This window comes from Oculina patagonica, chromosome 1, assembly GCF_052425735.1.
Source record: "Oculina patagonica isolate OP01 chromosome 1, crgOcupat, whole genome shotgun sequence".
NCBI classification, from domain to species: domain Eukaryota; kingdom Metazoa; phylum Cnidaria; class Anthozoa; order Scleractinia; family Oculinidae; genus Oculina; species Oculina patagonica.
The window spans coordinates 3672631-3684190 of NC_135758.1; the positions used below are offsets into that span (position 1 = coordinate 3672631).

Genomic DNA, 11560 nt, shown 5'->3' on the forward strand with positions numbered 1-11560 from the left:
GGATATGGCGACCTTTCTTTCCCATAAGGCGAAGCAAAGCAAACGAAGAAATTATCTTTTAGTCTTGGCCGATTTGCCAATGGATTTCGAACTTGCTGGCCAATCAAGCTGCAAGAACTGCGAGAGGCGGAAATGTCAAGTTCCGTGTTCGTTCTCCGACAATTGTCAGATCCGCCTTTCTCACGTTTTTGTATTTTGATTCGCCAGTTTAGAAGGGTGTTAAAAATACATAAAAATGCTGTCCGAAACTAAACAAAAACTTTTTCGAGTGGTTATGGAAGCTAGAGAGTTTCTCGTCACGAACAGACACCAATTAAGTGTCTTCCTTCAATTTAGTACACCCCCTCCCCACACTCTTATTGGATAGTCATTATTTTATCAGAGTATCAATAAAGCATATAAAAAGCTGCGTGTTTTACAGCAAGGGCCATTGAAGAGCTTAGTGTTAAAGGGCCTGTCTCACGGCTCAGTTACGTTTATATGTTTACGTTTTGCCAGATACTTGCGATAAAAAATTAATGTTTGCAGAGAAATTAAACCATTGGATCCAAAATGACAAAACCATAGCTTCATTACAACCAAATGTGTCTTCCGGGCGTTATAATTTAAAATTACAAGCAAACGAGACTATCTTTGAAACTGGTCAGCCCAACAATATTTCAAAAACCCATATCGCAATCCATTTCAATCGTCTTCACTTTTGGCCATCCGTTCCTTCTTTTGTATTTGCTGTGTTATTGAAATGTTCTTTTACTGTTTTAAGAGGTTATTTTTATAAATTCGCCGAATTTGGTCAATTTCGATGCCTAAATTTGGCTAAAATCCGTGACACAGTCCCTATGATGTTATTTTAAGCATATTACATAAGGTATTCCTCGAAAACAGACACGAATTAAGCCTATTATCCCAATTTGTGTACCTTTTCCACTTTCTAGCTTTTAATTGTTTTTATCAGGGTATCAGTACACAGGACACTATAACTCTACTTCTATTATTGCTTGACTCGTTTACAAAACACACTACACAACAACGCGGCAATTCTATTTTAGTACGCAACTAAGCCTCCTCCAGGGGTGTAAAATCCAGGATAGTTTACACCTAAAGATCAGATAAAAAAATAACGTAAGTAAAAATCAGTTATCAGACTTCTCAAAGGTTTCTCTAATAGAGATTAAATATTAGAAGTATTCCTTCTTTTCAGTGTAGAACATTTTACGGTTAATGAAAATGGAAAATTACTCCTTCCATTCCCATGAAAATACGACAAACAAGCAAACAAAAAAAGTTGCGAAATTTGACGACGTTTTGGCATCGTCATGACGCCTTTTTCATGTCATAAATATAAATAAACCTTAAAAGAAATTGTCCGATATAATCTTTTTTTTATTCATGATAAGGATTAGGACATCAAAAGTGCCCAAATTCCTTCTCAATTTAATTGTTAAGGTATAATGACTAAAAAAGTGGATTTTCCGTGAAGAGTTGTCCAGCAGCCGAAAGGCCTCGTTTTGTTTTTTGCTTTTGTTTTTTTTGCTTTTTGTTTAGCTCAATACTCTTTGTTTGTTTTCTCTACAATCACGCAAACGACGATAGAAACGGATTATGCGCAAGGAACACGCTTCTGGTGTGATAACGAGACACAAGTTATGAGTAAACTACAGGCTAAAGAAAACTGGAAGTCAGTAACATACATAAAATGAACTCACCAGGAAAGTTATTTGCATATGGCCATCCTGGCTGAAAAGGAGTTCCCCAATATGTTCCACAATGTCCGCCCTGTTAAAGAAACGAATTTAATTAACATAAATTGTTATTAGATTGATTCTTTTAAGTGGACTGTCTTATATTGCTCCAAGAGGATGAATAAATCTCAACATGCAATACTTTGCACGAGCAATGATTTTTGCATGTTATTAATAGTGAGGGCATTTTGTTCCAAGGCGGACCGCAACCAATCAAGGAGCCATATCTTGCTTACGTGGTACAAATCAAAAGCTTATGGAAGCTACAATGTGGCGTCAGTAATTAGTTTGTTTTATTCATGACGTCATGGGGACAAAAAAGTGACGGATAGCTTTTGTTATGTAATGGGTGGGTAAAGTCTACGTTTAGCCAAGTGGCCCATACAGCCGGAAATTATCCCAGTTTCTGTAACATTAAGCGACTTAGTCAGGTCGGTTAGCGTAATAATCGTTACATGTGTGATAAAAGCACCAATTTTTGCATGCGGCCTCCTTTCTATATCTTATTTAAGTTTATCCGTGGCTCCATCCGAATTATTTTATTTTTTCTTGAAATCTAAACCAGAACGTTTTTAGCTAATTTGCATATATTCGTAAAAGCTGTTCCGCAATGTCCATTCGTAAGCAATCGATTAGATTTTGTGATAAAAGTCCCAATTTTTGCATGCAGCCTCTTTTCGAAAGCTGTTTTAAGTTTATCTGTGGCTCCATCCGAATTTTTCTTATTTTTCTTGAAATTTAAACAAGAACGTTTTTAGCTAATTTGCATAAATTCATAAAAAGCTGTTTCGCAACGTTCTCTTTCGTAAGCGGTCAATTAGATTTTTCAGGGGGTGTCCGTCGCTATTTTGTACAGGCATTTATCAGAGTACCCGTTCCCTAATCTTAGCATCCCGAGCAGTTGTTTTTACTGACAAAAGAAAAAAATGCGGCGGCTTAAGGCTTGAAAAATTAAATGTCATATCCTAGACAGAAAATTTAAATTCTAGTTTGGTTAAGGGACAAGGACGAACTCTCTTTGTCATAAACGATGATAACCAGCCGGTCAGTTTTTCGGAAGTGCTCACAGTCGGCTCAAGGGACTCAATCCGACGGGAGGCTAAATAAGGAAGTGTTTCTGCTTTCTCTTCAAATGCCTGCCAAGTCTACCCTTTCCCCTAAAAAAACTGGATTTGGTGTTATTATGAAAGTAGAGAACTTTTTGGAACAGATGTAGGAATCGTAACTTGTGGTATACTTTTAGCCGGTTGGTTCTCAGTTGGAAATTGGAGGAGACAGGTGCCGGTGCCAATTAGAAAAGAGCTTTTTGAAGGTTGTCTAAGGCACCAACAGCGAACAGACCTTTCGCAGACAAGCAGAGGATACAACTCCATCCTCATCAAAGTGCTCGCACATGGCTTCTGCTGTCCACTCTTCTTCAAGCCGTGTGACCCTAACCTGCGTTTAGGCGTTTTTTAACGATTCAGCTGAGTTAGTCTGACCCTGGCATACAAAATAGAAATTACCAGCTGGTGTAACTGCTGTATGATCCGCTTGCATTTCGTCAATCTACGTGTGTTCAAGTCATTGTAGACAGGCAGAGGCGGTTCACGCTTGTATCAGTCGTATGGGGGCCTTGTTTCTGTATCGAATTCCTTTGATTTTTTTTCTTTGTGTTGTAGACAAAAGGGTGGCCTGCTTGGGACTTGTGCTCATTTGCTTTCTCAAACCGACTCCAAACGTGGCTGAAAATGTGTTTTCTTTTTATTGAGCCTCTCTATGCATGGGTATTTCCAAAGAAATCGAAGACACGAAGATCACCGCGGAAAAAACGAAAATCTCAAGATTGAAGTGAAGATCTGAAATTGACTTAAATTCGCGTGATCAAATTGAACACTTCGTTATTAAGCTGTCAAAACTCATAAACACCACAGAAAATATCTGTAATTTCTAAATTCTGGCATTTCACCACATTTCACGAAAAAAACGAACAAAGATAAAACGAAGATTTGCAAAAAATATTGTAAAGAAATCGAAGACTGTGGGTACCCATAAAGAGGCTCGTTATTGAAGCTGCCTTCACCAAAATTTGTGCGTAATCTCGTTTCTTCAAGGCCTTTTAATTAAGCATGTTCTGCATCCCTCGCCGGCCACAAACTACAAGCGCATATATAATTACCATAATAAAAAGTTTAGAATACTGCATCTAACAATTAAAGCTTTTCACGAAAACTTCAACAATGTCTTCAATTTATACACATTTTTACAACATTTAAGCATAAAACTGCAAATTGCTTACGGAGTAGAGAAATATTTCCTTCCGTCCCACTTTCATTGCATTAATTAAAAATGGCATAGTAGCGGAGCGTTTGTACGTAGTCAAAATGTTTAGCAAATTTCCCAAATTGCAAGAAAAAATTCAGGTGGAGCCACGGATAAAATTATTTAATAGTCTTTAAAGAATCATTCTGCAAAATTTGGTGCTTTTATCAACCGTGTAACGATTTTTCCAAAAAATTGCGCTAAGCGACCTGACTAACTGGAGTATTGCTACTCTTTCATGGATGTGATGACAGTCCATCACAGGGTTACCCCCCAGCATTAAAGTCGCCGATACGCATTTATACACCTCGGTGGAGAGAGGCACTATGAGCGTTTGGTCTGCTGCAAAGCCTTTTTTGAGATATTTTCTAGCTTGCAGCTAAACAAATTCAGCTTCGTTCGTCGCATTGACTTGTCCTTTTACAAAATATAGTCACGACCCGAATATCGGCTCATAACCTGGGGTCGTTAAACCAATAAAAAGCTGGAAAAATGGATGAACACTATCGCGTCACGTGATCAGTTGAAAGCAATCAGAATCAGAGAAGTTTAGTGATGAACTTTAATGGCTGATAGTGTGCGATAGCTCGGGAATAATGCAAGGACCACTTGTACAAACAGCAGCGATGTGAAGCTGGATCTTGGTGTGGATCAGGATGAGCAATATAAAATAAAACGTTTAACCAAATGCAAGGGGTGAAATCCAAGGGAAATGGAAGTTTGTTCAAGTTAGGGGGGTTGTTCGAGTTATCCGAGTTCGAGTTACCGGGGTTCTACTGTATTATATAGCACTTGTAATCTTTTTCAAAACAAACTTATCACGCTCTTTTCAATTCACATTAAACCTTAATATTAAAGAATGTAGCATTACCCTCATAACTTCAAATGGCCCGTTGAATCCAGATGAGCCCTGATACAGTAGATTCCTGATGTATCCTGCGACGTCTGGTGTAGCCCTAGTTGAGAAATGTTTACAGTCAGCTGGGTTAGGAGACAACCAAACTTAAAGAGAGAGAATTTGCAAAAGGCCACGACTTCTAGATCTATTCCTTAAAAAAGCGTAATATAGTCTTTACTGCGCTTGTAAGAGAACACGGTTTTGGGGGACTTGCAAGTTGCCAGTCTGAGAATAAAGAGGATTTAGTGGTGATTGGAAGGTTTCAATCCATTTTGTTTGTTTTGTTTGTTCGGGTCAGTGTTATTAATTGATCTTCAGCTGTTTTAAAAACGGGTGCAAATATGTGGGCTGGTAGTGTTTTGATCCATTTTCAAATAAAAAGGCATTTTCGATTCTTTCTAAATTTGATCTTGATTGTATCAAAGTCCAACACTCGTCAAAGAGGCAAAATGGTTTTTGTGGTTTTTTTTTTTTTTTTTTTTTCAAAACATGTGAGCTATGATAATTAGTAAATAAACCCCTTCAGGCGGCTGGTATATTGGAGGATAATACCCGAGACTAAAAGATTATCCGAAAAATGAACAGTTGGCCAAGAAGCGAAGCTTCGACGGCAACTGTGAAATTTTGAGGACAATCTTTCAGCCAAGGGCATTATCCTTCAAAATACCAGAAAGTCAGAAAGGTGTTCATTTATTTTATAACCCTCCGATTAATTTCTACAACGTGCTCCGTCGCCGGTAAATAGAGAAAGACCGCAAATGCGGTTAAAATAAATGCAAGTTGATCGGTTTAAGTACTTTTTTAACACTGTAATTTGATTAAAAATCGGTCGGGGTATATTGTCTGGTACCCGTCGTCCGATTTCGTACAACGCGATGTGTTTTGTCAAAAGAGCGCGCGGGAAAATTAATCGGTGGGTTATAATACGGTTTAGTAGAAACTCAGCTGTGTTCTATTGGAAATCCGTGAATCTGATTGGTTCTCCCACTGACTTCTATTCGCCGATAGAAAACAGTCGCGCGCGCGCGTAGCTCTTTAAGCGGTAAATTTTCTAGATTTTTGTCTTTAAAGTGCACAATATTGTAGGTTTTAGACTGCAATCCTTTAGAGTTTCTACTAAAACAATTAGACTACTCGCCCTCGTTTTCTATGAGCGATAGTCAACTCGGCTGCGCCTCGTTGACTATTTGCTCATAGAAAACTCGGGCTCGTAGTCTAATTGTTAAATATCATACCATGTCCCTGTCACTTCCAATTGTTCAGGCGGGAATCCTATTCCTTGAAAAGCACATTTCACTCTTTGGCTTACTGCGGCGGTAAAGTCATTCCAGAACATCTTTTGAGACAAGGTTGCATCATAAACAAATTCAAAGACAACCGAACCTTCTCTGAAGTTTAGAGCCCGACCAAATGCTTCAAAGGCTTGCGCGATTGCATTGTTAACTCGCTCCCGCATTTGCACGATAAAAATATACCAAGCCGCCAACAACTCCAACTGCACCTATTGCACCTATTGCACCAAGTGTTCGTCCCGCCAAGGCCCTGTCATAAATTTTAATCGTAAAGATCAATGCATTTCGTGAAAGCTCCATATTCATCTCAAGAGAAGGTCTTGTATATTCCATGACTCTGCAAATACAAATGTTGACTTGGGTGAGAACAATTTTAACTAATCATATATTACAAAAAGACATTAGTCAGTAAGTGACACAAGCTTTAGGAAAACAACCTCCGAGAACAAATCTTACACTGTTTTCCTTCTGAAAAAGAACACTATTCAGGAACCGCGTAAGGGGAGGCTGGTAGGGTTGGGCTATAGCCGTACCACTTTTTAGCTTTGGTTGATTTTTTAGGGCTCTAGATGACATTGATAATGTATAAACTTTACTACTTAAAAGTAACAAAACGCGTCTAGCTCTACCATCTTAAATGATGGTTTCCGCGGTTCCTGCTCCTGAAGAGCAAACAAATTCAATTGAGAGATCCATGAATAGATAATATTTTGGCGACAGAGTTACGAGCACACATTATTTTCTGTTATGCACTTTGGTCGGCCGGATTCAACCATTTCCTATCAGCTATCAGTGGCTATGGACGAATTCGAAATTCCGACAGCGACATGCGAACCTTGTGAAATTGCGACGTGAAAAGGTTTGAAATTCAGACGAGGGACATAAAGACCCCCCTAACTTGGCCTCATAGGAAGGTTAGGGTTGTCACAAAGTGCAGGCAGCGAAGCATGCGATGCCTACATGGCACTTTGGTTACTGAATGGCACTCCGGTTAGCCTAAATAGCACTCCGATTAGCCTACAGTTAGCTTAGAAGCTTGCGGTTAGCCTTTTTATTTGGAGTAGGAATTTTTGTTTCGCATGCCTCGCATGCCTCGCTGCATCACCTCGCATGCCTCGCATCAGTCGCATGCCCTGCACGGCTCGCCTCGCACGCCTCTCTACCTCGCACAATTGTAAGACTCGGATGGTTAGCCTTTATTAGCGTTTATCTAGACAACCGCATGGTGATAAACAAAGACGTGGAAAACATGGAAAACGTTTCATTGACATATAAAATACTATTAACGGTATTAGCTAAAATATAAGCTTCGTGACAGAACAGGGTCAGAAAATCCCTTTCAAAAGGGCGAATTAACTGCCGGGGACTTCCCTTAATGACCAGTTTCACTTTCACATCATGCCATATGCTTGTGAAGTGCTTACTCGACAATTGCAGCAGCGCGACGAACAAGGACTCGCAAACCGCGGAACCTTCGAACAAAAATGGTATACACTAACGCCGGCTGATATGAATTTTCTGACATTACAGAGTCGATATATTAATCTTGCCTGGTTTGTTAAGAATGAGAGTTATTACAACATGGATTTCAGTACTTCCGCTTACGTTCGACTGCACAGAGTTTTGATTTCAGTGATCGGATAAATTTAACATTTTTGACCAAATTTCGCCCTGGATCATATGAAGTGAAAATAACTTACTATAAAGGTGAGAATTGGACGAGGGAAACATCAACACATACTAACCTAAACTCCCGCCTGAACTAAACTGCTTCCCTCAGTCACAAACGTGCTGATCAATGGCATCCCTTGAAATGCCTGATCCGGGGAAATCTTGTGGTTTACGGTATTATAATTATATCGGGTATGTGACGCAAATTCACGCGCACGGCAATTTTTGCTTCGCGCGAGACAAAGATATGAAAGACATCAAACACATGATCGGCCATAACTTTAAGCCTGTCTAATCTTTCTACGTACTATTTACGACTGTAACTGACTATTCAAAGCTGTGATTTCCTCCTTTAATCAAACACTCTTTTTCATATATAAGAATATATTTTATAAGAATATCGATTTGCGAAATTTTAAGAATATTTTAAGAATAAAACCGAGGCTGAGATTTTGATGAAATATAATTTTGTGTGTTGAAAATTTGTAAATACATTACAATTGTATCTTTTTAACTAAACTGCATAAAATTTTTCCTTTCTCTAAACGGCAAAACTAGCCAATAAAACGATTAAAACCAGCACTAGCCAAGCGACGCGACACCTTGACCTCGTTGGCTGCAACGGAAAACGGATGAAGCACATGCACAATGCAAAATGTAACAGATACAGATCTTGACACCAACACTTGGAATTGACAGCCCAATACATTCTGTTATTCATAAGGATGTTTTCAGCCTAAAATCGGCAGAAATATAAGAATATTCAGCATGGGCCGGAAAACAATATTCTTTTATAATAAAAGAGTGTATCCCTATTCGTACGACATTCTGCGACTGGAGGGCTGGAAATTCAGTTTTATCAATGATTCGGTTACTTTATAAACCTGTAGCAGTGGTCAAGAAGGTCACGCGGTGTTCATGCTGGCGTGACAATAGCCTGTGTGGCCGGCGTTCGAAGGGAAAGGGAGAAGGGGAGTTCAAGCGCGAACGCCAGCCCGCACACAGGCTAGCGTGACAAGGGGGAATTTTGGGCATAGCCAGGAAGGTGGGGAAGGTGGGGGTATCACCTCCAGTTTATCTTTTATAGTCCCCAGGGTCCCTGATCAGTCCGATGTACGTGTCTATAGAAAGCAGGCATCTTGCCCTCGCTTTTCCAGTTTTCTGTTTTAAAGAAATGCCGCACGAAGTTGGACTGTTTAATTTACGAAATGCTCTTTATAAGAAACATAAAGCCGAAACTTAACACGCAATCAGATTCTGTGCGTGCTAAACTGTTTATTTAAAATCTTAATATGCTAATATGTTATCACACCCTAGATCACTATATAAGCATGAACTCCGTATTATAATTTTAACTTGATAATGATGACATGGCGTCATCGAAACGTCGTTCTATTTTCCTATCGCTTATTTTTATTCTCAAATGTTTCACAAAACATTTTGTTATTCGAAATTTCCAGTTGTTATGGGAAATAGAAAGAAATTATCCTGAGATGAAGGTGTGAGATACTGAAGGGGGGATTTATTTACTCTACGAACACTCTTAGCCAAAAAATATCCAATATGAACAAAGAAAGTGTTAAAAGCATAATTATATAATAACCTGAATTCGGCTACGCGCATTTTGATTGGTTCTTACTTATGATCTATCAGAGTACAGACACATGGATGACGTCACGCGGTGGTGTGACTCGCGCGCGTGATCAGAGTTCATAGTCCAAATCAGAGTTGTCGGCAAAGTTTTTCAAACTTGCGGGACCACAACAAAGCAAAAAAGTTCAGCTTAATTACAAATCTTCAGTGAGAAACAATACACCAAGCATCGTTCACCTTTCGAAGCATTTAACTGGGCGAAACAAGCTTGAAGAAGACAGTGAATTATTCGAGAAATTATCCGAAATCTGTATGAAAGTTTGACCGATGTTGTACAGTTGGACGACGCCACGGAAAACAAACGAATTGCGGTTGAACGCTTCGGTTAATGCTTACAGATTTAAACAACTTTCCAAATCGGAATAAAGGTTAGTTTTTTCATTGACTTTCAATTGACCATTTTTATGTTTTTTCAATCGGATTAACAATGCTTCGTGTTAACGAAAACTTAATAGTGAAATCAAAACAACTTAGCTCATCGGTACGGCAGCATTGCCCACACAGAAGTGTGCTGAAGTCTTGTGTTATTATATAAAACAAATAGATTTCATTTTGCCGTGCGTCTGTTCAGGTTAATTTTTCCATTGACTTAGGGACCGGTCATTATTTATGTAGAGGGGGGAGGGAAAAAAGAAGGGGGGTCAAGGCTATTTCAGAGTGGCAAGAGGGGGGGGGGGGCTAAATTTTTTTATAAAGAAGTTTAGGGGGGGATCAGCAGTTTGATGTGGGTAAAACAGTTAAATAGAAAAGTGCAAACACTATGAGTGAAACAGTGATGCTAAATTGTATAATTTTATGCTATTTCTATTGTTTTCTTTTGTTTAAACTCCACTATTATGTACAACTTTAGTGATTTGTATTTCACAGAAATACTGTTTGCACTCTAAACTCCATTGTTATCTCAAATTTTAGTAAAATAAAGAATCCAGACCTATCTGCTTTAATATCTGGTTTGACTGAAATTATTTCTTTTTACAAAATGATTATCACTGCAATAGCCCAAGAAGTAATAAAACATGATATAACAACAAGAAAGTAGTTCATTTACAACTTTAGGAAAATCATTGGAAAAGAATTATATTTTGCATGGTTATTACATATGTGTTCACCACGAGAGCATAATTTGTAAAAACTATCACTTTTCCAAAGTTAAGGAGTTAATAATTAGGTATGTTTACCATACACATAACTCATCCAAAATTTGTCCTCTTGCTGGAAGAGTATCCATATAAGAGTATCCAGTATAGCAAAGAAGCCTTGGCTGACCAAGTGTTGATCCAGCCTTTGTGCATCAGAACAAGTGTGCAATTAAAATTGTATGTAACATGCATTTAATAATTACTTAAGGCATATAAAGGGAGATATGAGGTGAGGGGGTGGGGGGGGGTCATCACGTAAATATTTAATAAAGAAGGGGGGGTCACTTGCTACTTACAAGGCCTGGAGGGGGGGCCTTACAGAAATTTTAATCCTTCCAACATATTTTTCCCTCCCTCCCCCCTCTCATAAATAATGACCGGTCCCTTAGGATCATTATTTTTAGCATCGTCAACAAGTCATTTAGTGGGAGTACATCCAGATCTGCATCTAAGGTTGACAAGTTGTCTTATCCCCTTCCAGTCGACTTTCTTGGAATCAGACTTATTTACATGGAAGTGATTATTTTTATAGTTATTTTTACTCACTTTTAGCAAGTGGTTATGCCCATTCCTAAAAGTTTAAATTTTGAATGATAATAAGTACTTAAGTAATGCTAATTGAGTCGCTTAATGCAGTTGTCCATGGTTTGGATTTCATTTTAGATTCACGTTTAGAAAGTTGCTTGATAGGGGCATGAACAACAATTATTTCTGAGATTCTAGTGTAAAAGGAATTAAACATTACATTAGGATCACTGGATATCTTGAATTAGAGCAGATTCATAAAAATAAAAACCGTCTCATTATTAGATCTTAATATTATTGGGAAGAGAAGAATATATTTTTTTTACAATTAGGAAGTTA

The 11560-nt window shown here is 38.4% G+C and overlaps 1 protein-coding gene across 1 annotated transcript; it reads right to left on the reverse strand.

Moving 5' to 3' along the window:
- Positions 1-983: 983 nt before the first annotated feature.
- LOC144629334 (uncharacterized) lies at positions 984-8030 on the reverse strand. The gene is made up of 5 exons (XM_078487600.1): positions 7979-8030; positions 6177-6570; positions 4915-4999; positions 1707-1776; positions 984-1098 (listed from the first exon to the last, which is right to left on the reverse strand). Exons 2-5 carry the CDS (start codon positions 6395-6397, stop codon positions 1046-1048), a joined length of 429 nt encoding a protein of 142 aa, XP_078343726.1. The 5' UTR covers positions 6398-6570; positions 7979-8030; the 3' UTR covers positions 984-1045.
- Positions 8031-11560: the final 3530 nt, after the last annotated feature.

Bases quoted from the DNA above. Each gene is read 5' to 3' on its own strand.
- LOC144629334 (XM_078487600.1), bottom strand. From the start codon at position 6,397: ATGCGGGAGCGAGTTAACAATGCAATCGCGCAAGCCTTTGAAGCATTT. The intron at 5,000-6,176 runs GTATGATATTTA...TTTCTCAACTAG, and splicing joins TTGGAAGTGACAGGGACATG to GGCTACACCAGACGTCGCAG. The intron at 1,099-1,706 runs GTGAGTTCATTT...TCTGATCTTTAG, and splicing joins ATATGCAAATAACTTTCCTG to GTGTAAACTATCCTGGATTT.